The following is a 16,560-nucleotide window of genomic DNA, read 5'->3' as shown; positions in this document are numbered from 1 at the left end:
TCCAGGCCGGCGGGAAGCGCGCCCTCTCCCCCACCCCCACCCCCTACGGCCTGCTTCCCGGCGGTCTGGAAAACCCTTGGCTTTGCAGGCCGCTGGGAAGTGCTCCCTCTCCCCCAAACCCCCCCCCCCATGGCCGGTCCTCTTATCTGGGGCCATGCAAGTGGAGCGGCGGAGTCACAGACGTGCGAGCCTCTAACAGTCAGGCAAGGGAGGTGAGGGAGGGCGGGAGCTGTAGGGGCAGGGCCAATCAGTGTGCAGCTGGCTGCACCCTGATTGGCCCTGTAGAGGCCGGATTGTTCATCCCCCATGGTTGTTTAACAATTATATAGAGGCACCAAATGGATAAGATATATGTAGCCTCACTTCATATGATGAATTCATAATTCCTAGCACTCTTTCCTACCCAAATGCAATTTCTTAGAATGAAATGTCTGACTTTTTGTTTCCTGGATAACTAGCTCAATCACAGCTCAGTGCCAAAGCACATGCATTTTTTTTTCAGGAAAAAAAAATTAATGCTGGTGTGCTGAAAATGGTGAAGTAGGGAAACTACAGTGGCCAAGTGCTAAAAGAAACTGGGCAAGATCACCAACTGTGTACCTATTCAAAACAATGCAAAATTTAGGGCTGCACTGAACAGGGGAGTTTCTATTACCTGGAATGTTATTAAAGCACTATCCAAAACGCTACCTTTTCGGCACTGGTCTGCAACTGCCATACTTAAGTGTCTGTGATGCTTTTATTTTTATTAACAGGCATCTTTTCACTGACTGCATCATCTGGCCAATCAGAATGAGGTCAGGAAACACTGGAAGATCATTTCCACACTGTTTATTAGACACCCCTCCCCCCAAATCAACAGCTCCAAAATCTGGGGGGCAGATTTAGATGATCTTTCTGGAGAACTTCATTAGAACATGAAGAGGTACCAGTCCTGCCTGGAAGGAACATATAGCAATGCAGCTCTGCCCCACTTTACATTAACCACTTTCAGAGTCCAGTGGCACCTTTAAGACCAACAAAAATTTATTCAAGACAGAGTGCTTGCACTTGAAAGCTCACGCCTTGAATAAATCTTTGTTGGTCTTAAAGGTGCCACTGGACTCTGATTTTGTTTTGTTGTGCTACTTCAGACCAATATGGCTACCCACTTGAATTAACCACTTTGTTCACATCAAGTACAAAAGGCTTCATGGAATGAATATGTTCATCTTCCTGTCCCTGGCTTTGGGGGAAAGGGGATTAACATAAAAGTCAGTTTTCAAATTGAACACACAAAGACATGAAGCTGCCTTAAACTGAACCAGACTGTAGATTAACGACGGTCAGTGTTCTCTGCTCAAACTGGCAGCAGCCCTTCAGGATGTCAGGGGTTGAATGTGTCATCTTCTCTATGCCAGGCAGATGATCTACCACTGAGCCACCACTCCCACCTTGTCAAATTGTTAAAATATGGATCAGGTAACAAAGCTGGTGTTTACTTTGATGTCTGCAGCTCCTGTGATGATTTCTGCTTCAGCGACAGGTTGCAACAGTGACATTTCTTGATACAGATTTGGAAAGCAAACCAGAGAACCCAGAATGGTATGAGCTTCTAAGCGAGGTGCCTGTGAGATATGACAGGGAAAAATAAACCTTTTCAATAAACAGATCAGTGGTAATTCCCTCTTAGAACAACAGTACTTAAAATGATCAGTTGGGCAGGTCCAACGGTGCTGTTCTAGGGTTGTCGTTAGTCACTCACAAAGGCCAGCAGTGCCCCCAGCCCAGATGCATTTACAGACTATACTGGGCCTGTTCACTGTGACAGGAGCTCGTACTGGGGCAAAGGCAGCTACAGAGGTAGCGGAATAAAGCATCATCCAGACTGATGCTGTGTGTATAGCATGCTCCAGTGAGTATTTATTTATTTATTTCTTAGATTTGTATGCCACCACTCCCCAATGGGCTTGTGGCGGGTAACATTGTCTTAAAACCCCATTAAAGCACCCCCATTAAAAGACTTAAAAACCCATAACATGGCGGATGATCTCCCAACCTACTTCCCCATCCCAACTAGAGGCGAGAGCATGGGGCGGCGTGATGTCCACAGGCCCAGTAGCCATGCAAAGATGCCCTCAGTTTGACTGATCATGCTCTAGCCTGAGGGGGACAGATGTGAGGACCTTTTACACATTATAGGTTTTTGCAGTTCTGCAGCTAGCCAACATGGACCTCTTCCTCTGCTGCTAAAAGGGGACATGCATCTTTGCAAACACACTGCATGAAGCAGTCCCAGAAACTGTGACTGGGTAATGCTTCTTCTTTCATGGTCTTCATCCACTTAGCATACATTCTCTTTCAGATTTTGCTGAAAAGATGCAATTGATATTCCCCCCTCCACTAAGCTGTCATATACCATTATTGGGTGTCGAGTGACAAAGAGGCCCTGATTAAATTGACCTAATAAAAGTCCCTGTTGGTTCATATCCACTCACTCTCAATAGCCCAAATGGGAGGGAAAGGAGCGATGTCAGTGCAGAGAAACAGCAAAAAAGGAGAAACATTCAGGTGAGTAGCTGTGTTAGTCTGAAACAGCAGAACAAAGTTCAAATCTTCAAAAAAGAAAAATTTCCACTGAAGATGGCACTGGGCCACACAGGGCCTCTTTGTGGGGAGCTGCTTACTGGCTGCACCCACCATCTAGTGATTTGATTAAATCCTGTAAACTTTATAGTACAACAGAGCACATATGTTTGAATGATAAAACTGGTAGCAATGCTGAACATCAAGGTACGGATCGGTAGGGCAGCATATAAAAGTGCCTTCCTAGACTGCTTCAACCTCGGTGCATGGAAATCTGTTAAAGTATCACAGAATTGCTCTGAAGATGTTCCTGCATATGTCTCTTTGGAGACCAAATGAATGGTGCATGACTAGTCAATATATGATTTCCTTTAGATAGTATGGTAAGTAGACCACAAAACAATTCCCAGATAATGTATTTATGTTGGTTTCCTTTCCAATTATTGATATCAGACTCAAGAATATAACGGAATGGTCACATTTCTGATTTAAATAGTTTTCTGCACATTTTATTGATAGTATGATGATGATGATGAATTGCTAATACATCCCCTCATCCCACACCCATACCAAAGGAACCAAAACCTTCTTTCCTAGGGAAAATATAGTTGAGAAGTGTTTGATAGATCCTGAAGTCAAAACTGCTTTTAGAATATTTTCCCAGTGATTTACTGATGTTCAATTCTTGTCCATTTACATACATTTTTAACATGGCAGTCAACTGGAAAAAGAATGGTGATAGCCATTTAATCCAGTTTGACTTTTGGTGATCCTATGGCTCAACTGTCACCATGATTTCTGATCTTGCACCACTCCTTTTAGTTGTATAATGCTCTGGCCAGCGTCCATTTTGATTGTGTCTAACCACCACACTGTCAGCCTGGTTTCCTTTTTCCACTGACCAATCCGAGCACAATCGCCTTCCCCGTTGAGTTGGATCGCATGGTATGGCAAAAAGTAAGTGAGCTGGAGTTTCATGATTTTCCCTACCAGTGAGTGATATATCAGGCTTTATGTGCTGTAGTATTTCCTTGTTCATGACTTTTGCTGTCCATGGGCCCCGCAGAAGCCTTCTCCAGCACCAGAGTTCAAACTAATAGATTTTTCTGTTGTCTGATTTTTTTTCAGCATTCAGTTTTATCTACCGCAGGTGGCTACTGATAGATCTAACTAATATACAGGTAAAGGTAAAGGTATCCCCTGTGCAAGCACCGGGCCATGTCTGACCCTTGAGGTGATGCCCTCTAGTATTTTCTTGGCAGACTCAATACGGGGTGGCTTGCCAGTGCCTTCCCCAGTCATGACCGTTTACCCCCCAGCAAGCTGGGTACTCATTTTACCGACCTCGGAAGGATGGAAGGCTGAGTCAACCTTGAGCCGGCTGCTGGGATCGAACTCCCAGCCTCATGGTCAGAGTTTCAGACAACATGTCAGCTGCCTTACCATCCTGCACCACAAGAGGGTCTACGTTTGGTAGTCAGGCTTATATCCTTGTTTGGTTCAAGCTCATCATTGCTGAGCGACCCAGAGCTATCCAACATTTTATTTCCATACTGCAATCGCCACTCACATTAATTTGTGATCCAATAAAAATAAATTTGAAAAATTCCATCTCCTCACCATCAATTTTTGATGTAAAAATTAAAAAGAGTGCTTTTATAAACTTAGAAATAAGGACCAGACACCTCAAAATTATCATTAAACTCAGATTCCTGTGTACGTTAATCTCCTCAGTCTGCATCATACAAGTTTCTATGTGCATCTTTCCCTTCTTCATAATTCGTAAGGGCTAAGTGGGCGGAGAACGGGCAGGACCAGTTTGGATAAGGGGCCAATTGGAAGGCGCAAAGCGCCTCCTGACTGGCCCATCACCAGGACAGACAGCAGTTCTGGCCAATCTGGTGAGGACACAATCTAGGCCCTCACCAGGACAGGCCAGAAAGCGATGGGGAAGTGGCAGGACACTGTGAGTAAAGAAGGAGGCCCCGGGTGTGCTTCTAGGCCCGAGGGGAAGGCTGCGCTGCTGCTGGGGGGGGAGGGGGGGCAGGCCTTCCCACTGGGCCCAGAAATGCCACACCCGGGGTCAATGCTGCCTCTATGTATCTGCTGGGCAGCCACGGCGGGGGGGGGGGGGGGCTTTCTAAGCCCGTTCTCACGAACAGGCTTTGAATCTAGTCTTGAACATAAATAAACAATAAACGCAGCCTCATTCAGACCCAAGACAGTACACTTGGACCATACAGCAATAATTATGGGTTTTAAAAATGACTCCTTCTCTGTGCCACATATTCCATCTGTCGCAGGAAAAATTACATGGCTTCTCATTTAACAATATTTTCTCATCCCCCTCCCCAGAAAAACCACTACAAAACCCCCAACACCTTTCAAGACTCTGAAGCTCCAGTCTTGCTTTTAGAGTGCAAATGGTGCTGCTCTATTAGCGAGGAGATGATTTCTCACACTTTGTCCTTTTGATGAAACACCTCTGCAGTCCTCGTGTGTCACCTTATCCTACAATTTCACACCTCAGCTGCCACGGTGTCTGCCCCCAGAGCCCGGTCTCACATTGCACTAATGAGCCGACACCTGTTAGAGTAGAGAAATCTGAACCTCACTAACGACGGTGCCCTCTCTCGGGAACACGGACAGGCAGCATTGCCATACTTACTTCCAGCATGTTTGTACTCAGCACTCTGGCTGCAGCTGTGATGAAGTCTCCTATCAGCAACGTGAAGCCAGGTAAGCCCAAGAAGAAAAAGTAGGGTGGGCAGTGCCTGATGACCGTATTTAAGACATCCTGGAGAAAGAAGGGGGGAAACGGAGCTTTTAGGTTTACAGCCTGTTAAGACCTTTGCCAGAGGGCTGTAGCACCAGCGCCCTTTTGTCCACACTGCAGCCTGAAGGAGATGTGCTGCTCAGGAGATAAAGACTTGGCAGTGAACTCACTGCTGGTTGAGGTTTTGCCTTGCTAAACAAGGGGATACATTCATTCCTGCGCTGAGCAGAAGAAGCACCCAGCTTAAAATTTGCTGCTACTTTTCTTTTAAAGAAAGAAATGTCAGAAGTCATATTCATGGCATTTGACAAAACTTTTGTTCCTTTCTAAAAGTTACACAAAAACTCCCATGCTGCAGCGATTCTATCAGGAGTATTCCAACACGTTCAGAAAATGTATGCAAAATAAAATAACCTTTTCATAAAGTCACCAATATGAAGGAAAGGGACATCACCAGTGACATCACAGAAACCTGCCTATATCCATCTACTACATTCACATAACCACATTTCACAAAAGTAAGCCAAACTACAACAGATATGTGGGGAGGGGGAAAACATTCAGAATACCTTCAACATCCAAGTTGCAATGCATTTTTTAAAAATGCACTCAGCTCTAGCTGCTTGACCTGATACCTTTGCTATGCCCTGGTTCTGTTCTATAACAGCCAACCCCCCCCCCCCCCCCGCAATCTGTTGATATATAATTCTGTCTGGTTCACAGCACAACCCTTGATGCTAAAAAAAGGGGGGAAAGTGGGCTGGAACTGCTATTTTGTTCAACAATGTTGAACATTAGGAATTCCCTGATAACATACAGCACTCCTCCAGTGATGTAAGAGTACTATATGCCAGGCTCATAGAATCATAGAGTTGGAAGGGACCTCATGGGTCATCTAGTCCAACCCCCTGCACTATGCAGGACACTCACATCCCAATCGCTCATCTACTGCCACCTGCCACCCCTTTGCCTTCACAGAATCACCCTCTCCGACAGATGGCTATCTAGGCTCTGTTTAAAAATTTCCAAAGATGGCTCCTTGCAATGGAGAAAAGTACCACCACCAGCAAAACAAAATGAAGGTTCCAACCTACTTCCTACAGAGGCCAAATGCTCGTGTGTGAAGTGAGGGAAGAAAGGCATCGAGGTGTTCTATTCACCCCCCCCCCCGCCCACCCTCACTGCTTATGTCCCTTCTTGTTCTTCTGAAAGAAGATGGGATGACTGACTCCTGTGGAGGAAGTCTGATTGAGACTGCAGCCTCTGAGCAAACAGAATTAGGGATTTTTTGGCAAAAATTTTAACCCATCTTTGGAAATGGAGATAGTTCAAGTTCAGAAAATCTCACCTCTTCAAAGAAAGATTTAAGAACTCTTATGGGATAGACCACATTCCACCAGCATTTGAAATTCCTGCCTTTCACTTCACCCATCAAAATGATAAGAATGCTTAGAAGAATGCCATGCTGCTTGAACTCCATTCAAGGGGACTATCCTAACTATTTATGATTTGCTGCATTAGGGTGGACGGGGAGGGGGGGGGGAGATCGTTCTCTCACAGGGCCAGAAAGAAAGACCCTGCTCTCTTTGGAGGAGTATAAGAACAGTATAAGAGCAGCTGTGGAATCTATTTAGTTTTAAGTCTTCCACATGGACACAGGAAGATGCCTTAGACCACTAGTCCATTAAAGTCAGTCTTCCTCAGACTGGCTGGAACCCATCAGGGTCTCATCTCCTACCTGATCCTTTTAACTGAAGATGCCAAAGACTAAACTTGGGACTGAACCTCCCTGTGTGTCAAGCAGATGTTGTACCAATGAGCCATGGTCCCTCCCCCTCACTTGCCTGTCTGCCAAGACCACCCCTCAAGGCAACCATTAGCTCTGCTGAGAAAAGCAAACTCCCCTGAAAATATAATGAACAGAAAAGCAATTTGTCTCCAGGCCTTGCAGACCTCAAAATGCATATGCTGTAGGAATACTGTAATAGTATAAAACCGACTGACTCATGCTCACAGGCTTGAAAAGGGGTTAGCAAGCATCTTTGGCCTCCATTCGTTTTTTGTTCTACTTCTTGTTGTCTAGAAATCAACACTAGCCTAAGGAAGCACGGATGAACTTGCATGACTATCTCCCCTGATTCAAAAATCAGTTTTACTTGTTTATGTCATAAGGGGCCATAACAATATATTACAAGAGGGGAAAGGGGGGTGGGGAAGAGGACAATATAAGAAAATGTTAGTACAAATTATATTGAAATAAGTCAAAATCTCATGTAACTAGACTTTTGCTAGCAAACTCATATCCTCCACATCAACTGACTTGAAATTTTGTTTTAGACCTTCATGTCCCTTTCTCATAAATTAAAGTTTTCCACTGTGGATCTAAGGAAGTTTGGCTGTGTTTTGCTTTATTATTATATTATATTGGATTGGATATTGGATTTAAAAATAGCTGATGGACAAAAGTTGCTGACCTTAATCTTTCTCTATCGCAACCCAACATGATGGATGTTTTTACAGAAATGTGCTTTAAAAGGTAAATAAATTTTAGCATCACAGCAGCCAGCATTTTCACCTCTGAAACGCCGCTCAGGTTAATGTTCAAACGGGTTTTAATCACTTCCCGTGATACATTTTAAAGGCAATATCAGTCAAGGCAAATATTGTGAAAGAATGAGCAGATGGACGCTGGAGCTCGTAAAGTGGCTGGTAAACTCCTGCTCGGAAGACAGAACAAAAGATCCACCTTTCCCATAATTAAGGGGCTGATTAATGCATTGGGCTCCACACAACACACCTGTAATTACTGAAAGAGGTAAGCATTGTGCTGCGCGCCTAGTGTCTGAACAAGCTCTATCACAGCAGATGGGGCTGCATCTCTGTTGACATATGCTGCAATAAAAAGACTCATGAATCTTGGCATGAAAGGCAGCAGAGGAGTATTTTTAAAGATTAATAAGTACTAACTGTTAACCTTGCTGCATTTGTATCAATTTCATGCACCCACACAAGGGAAAACAGCACATTTAACTCCTTTCTGAATCTTAATGCTAATAATGCTGCTGCTGAAATATTTTCTAAAAGGAGCAAGCAAAACTACATGTCTGAAAGTTCAATCCAAATCCTTCGTGCTTCATTTCTAAAATGAGAGGGCTGGGCTCAAGCCCTCTACCCTTTCTTCCCATCCCAGATGTCTTTGTTTTCTAAGGTTATTCAGCTGGGAGACAAAGGCACAAAGGATACAGTTCACCAGGAAGTTCTGCTGTGCAAGTTCCAGTGAAGTGAATGAAAAATGGGACCATGCAGACTTCAGGCTAATCTGCTGATGGCTGAACTGGGGTTGCCACCCTGAGGGCTGGCGCTTCTGCTGCTGCTTGATGGAGAACGGGGAGCAAAATTGTGCACAAGGGGGAGGGAAATGATGGCACATTGTCTTATGGCATCATCACTTCCATCATAAGATGCTCTAGGAATTTCCAAATCTCTATGGTAAAAGAGGAGAGACCTGGGAAATTCCTGGGGTGCTGCTGCCACCAAAGTCACTTCCAGGTTCACACGAACACATCAAACTGCCTTATAGCTAATCAGACCATTGGTCCATCAAGATCAGTATTGTCTACTGGCCAAGTTCTTCAGCCTTGAAGGCAGAGGTCTTTCATATTGCCTCCTATCTTGTTCTTTTAGCTGGAGATGTCAGTGATTGAATTGGACACCTTTTACATACCAGTGTGATAGTTTACCACTGAGTCAGTGAAGAAATGGGACACCAGGATGCTGGCTTTTGAAGCCTCTGCCCCCTCCTGGGGTTACCCTAGACTAGAAACCTGGTACTAACAACAGGGTCAAGGCCAGGCATCCATGCATTGTCTATACCAGGGGTAGTCAAACTGCGGCTCTCCAGATGTCCATGAACTACAATTCCCAGAAGCCCCTGCCAGCGAATGCTGACAGGGGCTTCTGGGAATTGAAGTTCATGGACATCTGGAGGGCCGCAGTTTGACTACCCCTGGTCTTTACCTTTTTAGTACTTTTCTCTCTCTCCTTCCTTTTAGAAGCTTTAAGCAAGATGGATTCTGTTGGTTTTCTTGAATATGACAATGAATGGATCTGCTAAACAAATGTATGCAAAGGTAACTGGTGTCTCAAAAGAAATTTAGAGAGTCTGCAGCAATTTCTTTACAGGTACAATAATAATCACATTTCCTGGAAATGAAACAATAGAGTCACCCTTATTATCTTGAGTACACACATGGCGAGCAAGCAAAGAGCTCTGATGAAGCAGACTACTGCCTACAGAAGCTTATGTCACAAACAACTGGGGTGCTACACAACATTTTGTGAACAATGCAGAACTCATTTTGGACTATTGCATGTTATCGTCTCTACAGACAGATGTATAAGAAAGGAAACATACGATTGAGATTATAGGTAAAAAGTCCTGTCAAGTTGCAGTTAACATGGCAACACTGTAAGATCTTCAAGGCATGTTCAGAGATAGTTTTTGCCAGGGCCTGCCTCTGGGCAGCAACCCTGGACTTCCTTGCTGGCTTTCCATTGAAATACGAACCAGGCCAACCCCACTTACCTTCCCCACTTACCAACCCTGGGCCATCCAAATGAGGGGGAACATAATTATACCACTGAGAAATACGGCCATAGACGCCACCATATTTGTTCATCTAATATAGCACCACATACATTGGTGAAAGCAAAGCATACTTTAAGTCATTCACATATTTAACATTGCAGTTTTTCTCTTAAAATTCTATCAAGTTAGAGACAAGGCTATTAGTGGCTGACCTTATATGCTATATTATAAGGATCAAGGAAAAAGAGATGTCGGAAGTTCCATGCCTGAAGCCACACAACATTTATCCTACGTAAACAGCGGCAGACATGAATTTGGGAAGAAAAACAGTTTAACTCCTTCCCTCGGACATACTATTTTCCTTGCATAAAACAGAAGAGGAAGATCCGTCCTGAGATGGACCGACTCAGGCAGGGAAGCCTCATTCAGGTCTTGCAAACGGAGAGTCCTGTTAGCAACAGGATGTTTTGGAGGCCATTAATTCATAGGATTGCTATAAATTGGAAGCAGCTTGATGGGAAAATACACACAAACACACAAAATGGTCTTGCAGTTACTGTGCGCCCATTAGGGAAAACATACAAGCATTCTAACAACGCAGCCCTGAGCAGAGTTATACCCTTCTAAGTCCGCACAACAGAAGATTAAGTTTGCAGGCCAATATGCACTTATCTGAGAATAATCCTGACTGATCTCAGTGGTTGTTTCTTATGAGTAAACAGATTAATATGATCTGGCTGTAAAACAGATTAAGGAACTCTGCATCATCTTATAGTTTGGCATAAATTGTACCAAACATATGCTGACCCAGCTTTCACAATACTTTCCAGAATTTAAAAATTCTGCAGCATCTCCAAACCATCCGTTCTACCATCCAGCAAGGTTATTATATTCAATTCCTGCCTACTGTGTTGTTACCAGAATCTTGATCTGGATCTTCCCTGAAAAGCTAGAAAAAACTGTTGTTCCCTCCTGCTTTCTGACATCACCAAGCTGGTTGGAAAGTACCTGAATGCCCACTGTTGCCATTAATCTTTTTGTGAGGATAAACATGATACACTTCCCAGGCCTAGGCTCATTTTTGCTGACCATTTCGAATGCTCTTTAGCTTGTCTGCCTGGGGATAACATATGGTGGCTTAAACATGACAAAATATCCCACAGTTAAGTACACTAAACAGAGTGGGTCCTGTGAATTCTTGTGTGACTCAGTTATCACTGAAATGAGGACACTTCTGTTTCTTTCCTTTTTTTAAACAAGGGCCACCCCACCTCTCACTTGCCCAGAACACTATTTTTGGAGGAGGAGGAGGAGGAGAAGAAGAAGAAGAGTGTGTATGTTGATTTTTTAGAATTCTACATCCCTTTGTGGAAACAGAAGACTGAAGAAAATCTGGGGAGCCAGGTGACAGCTTCCAGCTGAAAATAAAATGCTCTACACCCAGCCTTTTAGCATAAATGAAAATTATTCACCTATACTGGTAATGTGCACTATGGCGCTGGCCTTGGTGATCGCCGAAGCAGCCAAGCCGAGGCGCATATCCCTAAGTCCTATACCCCTTCAAAAGAGCGTCTAAACAGCCAGCGAGTATGCCAATGAACAGCTCGTTTCACTTTTACTCTAATAAGGACACACACACACACACACAATTTGATCTGACAAAGGAAAAATACTTTCCACCCCCCAAATGCTTTCTGGAATCTATATAGATTATTCTCTAACTCTCAGTACATATAAAGAAGACTGCTGCGCCTGTTCAATTTATATGTCAACATTTAGTTTTTCAGATAATAAGAGTAAAGACCAGATAATTGTTTATTATCACATTCAACTGCTGAAGTTTAGTGGAAAGGGGGGGAGGGACACATGAAAATGTACAAGGGAAAAGCTTAATTCAGGTGTGTAGCCATGTTGGTTTGAAGTTTGATTCCGATGACACCCTTAAGACCAACGGAGTTTTATTCCCAGTGTGAGCTTTTGTGTGCATGCAGACAAAGGCCATACTCTTTTCACAAGACAAAGATTATCAGATCAGTCTGGGATCAATTAGTGACCAAGTACATATTTATATTGCAAAATTTGTTTTAAGGTCTCACCTGTCTCTGTGAGAGAACTAGTCAGCTTTATACTTTTGTTTAAAATATAGGTAAGATAAAACTTTATCTCCCTAACAAGTTCTTTGGTTCCTTTCTTTTTTAATAGGAGTGAGAATACAGAGTGGAGGCTCAGCTACAATACTACGAAGAGCTAAAGTTCATTTATATTGTATTTGTGTGTGGTCAAGTTGCTTCCGATTGATGATGACCCTCTGAATTAATTGCCTCCAAAATATCCTAGATAACAGCTTTGGTCAGGTCTTGAAAATTGAAGGCTTGTACTGAGTCAATTCATCTCAGGTTTGGTCTTCCTCTTTTCTGGTTTTCTGGACTACAAATTGCTTTTGAGATTTCCTCTGTTGAAGTTAAACATACAACAGGGTGGTAAGCAAAATCAAAATCTAATTCCTTTCACAAATTAACCCCCTCAAAATCATAGTTTTGTCATTGATGCTACATAGAATTCACAAATCTTGGGGTAGTGTCAGATCTATCCATTGTGACCTGGATCTAGATTAGCCTTTCTCAACACTTTTACTGTTGAGAAATACCTGAAAGATTCTTCAGGCTTCAAGAAACCCCAGAAGTAGTGTGATTGTGCAGAATATGATTGGGAAACATATATGTGTACCTGTGGCTTGGCTTGGCTGCCTTGGCGATCATCAAAGCCCAAGATAGTGCATAGGAGGCCAGCGCCATGGCATGGATAGCAGGGGTGGCACACTGCTCTCTGCTCCATGGTGCTGGCTTCCTATGTGCCGCCTCGGGCTTCAGTGATCGCCGAGGCGGCCGAGCCGAGGTGTACGTCCCTAGCACACACCCATCAGGTCCCCTCCCCTTCCCACCCCCTCCAGGCCCATTATTGGCCATTTTGGGAGGGATGAGTGGGTCAAAATGGCCATATACAGTTATATCACCAAAAATTGTTTACCAAATTTTAAAAGTATATAAAAAATTACTAAACACATCCATCCGGGAAACCCTTCCAGGGCCATCAAGAAATCCCAGGGTTTCATTAACCCTGGTTGAGAAAGTCTGCTCAAGATCATAGTGACTGCAAATGCAAATATGACACTGCCGAGGGCTAAAGCCAGTACAAATCCCACCTGGGATGAGCAAATTTGACATGTCCTGCAAATTCTTGATTGAGAAATTCCTGTAGATTTTTTTTTGGGGGGGGAGAAGGGTTTGTAGTGGCCTCAGCCAGGTACAATGCCAGAGTCCATATTCCAAAGCAGCCATTTTCTTCAGGGGAACTTATTTCTCTGGTCTGGAGATCAGTTATAATTCCGGGAGATCTCCAGGCTCTAGCTGGGGGTTGGCAACCCTAGAATCTTCATGAACACTTTTCTTATAGATCACTGGTTATTCATAGATTTATTATTAATCACTTCCAAAGGCTGAAGGTGTGTAATGTTTAACCTCAACCTCTATTGTAACCTTTTCAAAAATAATAGTTTGTGACTCAATTTTTTTATGGTGACTGACTTAGGTTGACTTCAAGGTTGCCAGGGAGTTTTGGCAAACTGTTTTTACTGAACATTAAATACCGAAAGATAAAAAACTACCTGTCATGAAATGAACCAGCAATCTATAAAGAGATTTTGACTCCTGAGAAAGTAACCACACAAAAACATCTGCTTTATGTCAATGATCTTGCAAAAAAAAAAAACCACAAAAAAAAAAAAAACAATCAGGTAGTTCAAACAGGCCAGGTTGTTTCCATCCTTTTAAAGTACAAGTCTATAAATGTAAGCAGCATTCAGCAGCTTAAAGCCTAGTAAATCAATCATTTTAATTGAATGCTAGGTACACAGCAACTGGGGAGAAGCATATGCACAGGGAGATGGCAACCGAAATACGTTTACTTATCCAGCATTTCTTTCCTTCTTTTATAATTGACTGATAAATGTGTAGAATAATTCTGTCTGATTATGGCTCCAAATCATTCCACAATTACAGAAATTGAAAATTTTAAATGAGGGATTTGTTCTGGAAGCATTTTCATTGTTTACATAATTGCAGCAGTATAATTTAGTGTTGATGTTGTTATGGAAAAGGGCAGGAAGAACCATTACAAACTCTGGCAATTCAAAATTCTGCACTGCGGTGCTGCAAATGGGACAACAAAAGGGGGAACTCTCCAGGTTCTGCCGCAATAAGAAGCATTATCGTTTTACAGACTGTCACTGTCAAAGTAGCGGCATTAAAAATTGTGGCAAAGATCACTTAAAAACATTTCCACCCCCACGACTTGCTTCAAGTTCACAGACAGGCCAGTTTTAAAAATGCCCCTTTCTCAGCGCTGTTCAAACTGTAGCCATTTCCAGATGTAACATGAGAGCCCACCATCTGTCTTAAAAGGACTGTTGGTTGTTCCGCACTAAAAACAAGCTGGTATTTTCACAGATTAATTCCTACCCTTAATTACAGAGAATGGGACGACATTTTGGTGACTGAAGAGCTTACCATCTTTTCCCTTTTAAAAAGGAGGGACATTTAAATTAAGTGGCAGATTTTTAGTCATGCGTTTCCACAGCAGAACCTCTCCCTATTTAAGATAATACAAGTTTTGTTGCTGCTAGTGAGCATCATCATAATATATATGATGTAACCTTTTCAAAAATAATAGCTTGTGATATATATATATCAGGTCTCTTTGTTTTTGCGACACTGCTCCAGGTGAGATCTGCCTCACTTTCCCCGCTCTGCTTTCCACTCTACTGTGCAGATTGGGTTTCTGCGCAAATCACTGGAGCTGTAAGCACACTTGGTCTCTGTCTGTTCTCTTGCTTGGTAGTGACTGAGCAGAGTCTGGAAATGTGCAGGAAGATGTGGGAATGGTTTGGAGGGCTTTCCCCATCATCTGACCTCCCCGTGCCTTGAAAACAACCACCGCCACCACCCAAAACACTCTCCCTCACAACATAAAACACAACTGCCTCCCCAAATGAGTTGTGCAAATTGCAAGGAACATGCAGATTAGGGAAATACAAATAGTTTAATTTCCATAAATACAGCTTTTGGGTTGTCAGAATTTGGCAATTTACAGCATATAGTTATTTTCAGAGCCTCTAATTCAAATTGATTTTCACACCAATAGTATGATGCAATTTCGCAAATTAAAAAATGAAATGATGCAACAGTTGCATAGCCTTGCTCTCTTAGCTGTGATGCTTTTCAGCAAGAAGAAAAGGGAAGGGGGGTAGAGGGAAGGAAGCAAGCAAGCAAGGAAGCAAGCAGGGACATCAGCTCTGAATCATATGCAGGGGCAGCAGCCAGCTGTCATTTTGTGCCTTCTTCCCCCACTAAAAAAGGCAACTCTGAACAGAATTATGGAGCACAAGGCTTATAACTACTTCACTGTCATGTTGCAAAGGGAGTTATGAAAGTATTAAAATGGCTATTATGCTAGGCATTAGCTCACGTGCACATCCTGCACTTTCAAAATTAAATTCCTAAGAACTATGGGCACCCATCACAGCTGTTTGTTGAGATGCCAGTTAAAATTAACACTCCATAAAACTGGGAATTAGTCTGATACAGCAAATTCTGAAGACCAACACCCAAACAATGCAAAATCAATCAATCAGATGAATCCTAGAGAAATAGCTGTGCGTGAAGGAGACCATAAAGACTAATGTATTTATTGAGAATTAAACTTTTGGGCTGTGGCTCATGAACACACTTACTCCCATAATGCATCAGTTGATTTAAAGAGCTACACTTGTTATTCCAAATAAATTCAGGAGATCCCATAACACTTGTCATGTCTAAATTCAAGAGATCCCATAAAACCTACTGTGTCTCTTACTGAAAATTTACTGAGACATACAAAGTAGGATGTGGTACTATTAACCTCCCATGGAAATTCCCATCTTTTACTCTCATCAATGTAAAATTTTGCCTTGCATGAGGGGGGGGGACTTGTTTTGCTGCTTGGGACAAAATTTTATTTCACATATATTTCAAATCTGATATGTAACTGAATGAATTATTTTTTCCAGTTAGAATCCAGCCCAGTAACACCTCAGAGACCAACAAGATTTTGGGGAGATCTGAGACAAAGGCTCTTAAAAGCCCGCCCCCCCCCAAAACCACAATTTTGTTTGTCTTTAAGAAGCTACTGAGCTGAAATCTAGCTGTTGTGCTGCAGACCAATACGAACTACTCTCTGCCGTTGCCCCCACTTGATGACTGCAGTTATTTTTGCCTGGAAACAATGGATGTGTTTGGAGGAAGACAGAGTCTGAAGGAGAACAACCTGGATTTTGCTTTTAGAGCACACAGCAGCTGTGTCTTCTTCACAGTGACTTTACAATGCCTTTTCCTTTATTCTAGTACTAGTAGCAAAGCCCATTTGTAAAATGTGCCATAGAAGGATGGAAGAGCCCCTGCAGAGAAGGGCAGCCAAGCTTGTCAGCTGGGCTGCCATGATCTGCAGAAGTCCTGCTGCTCTTCACCCTCTGCCTTTGCACCCTTGCTCTTGTAAAACAGGGAGAGCCAGGAGGCAGGCTAGGCTGGACGACCTCTCC

At 43.0% G+C, this 16,560-nt stretch overlaps 1 protein-coding gene across 5 annotated transcripts in view; it reads right to left on the bottom strand.

Moving 5' to 3' along the window:
• The window catches only part of RALGAPA2 (Ral GTPase activating protein catalytic subunit alpha 2), a 203,763-nt gene that overhangs the window by 99,189 nt on the left and 88,014 nt on the right, over nucleotides 1-16,560 (bottom strand). For all 5 annotated transcript variants that reach the window (XM_077309751.1, XM_077309750.1, XM_077309748.1 and 2 more), the window contains 2 exons: nucleotides 5,234-5,362; nucleotides 1,482-1,607 (listed from right to left, as the gene is read on the bottom strand). In XM_077309751.1, the coding sequence (XP_077165866.1) occupies nucleotides 1,482-1,607; nucleotides 5,234-5,362 (255 nt within the window). The remainder of the gene's footprint in view (nucleotides 1-1,481; nucleotides 1,608-5,233; nucleotides 5,363-16,560) is intronic.

This window comes from Paroedura picta, chromosome 14 (genome assembly GCF_049243985.1).
Source record: "Paroedura picta isolate Pp20150507F chromosome 14, Ppicta_v3.0, whole genome shotgun sequence".
NCBI lineage: Eukaryota > Metazoa > Chordata > Lepidosauria > Squamata > Gekkonidae > Paroedura > Paroedura picta.
The sequence above is the reverse complement of the archived record's forward strand: the minus strand, read 5'-3'. Positions and strand labels throughout refer to the sequence as shown.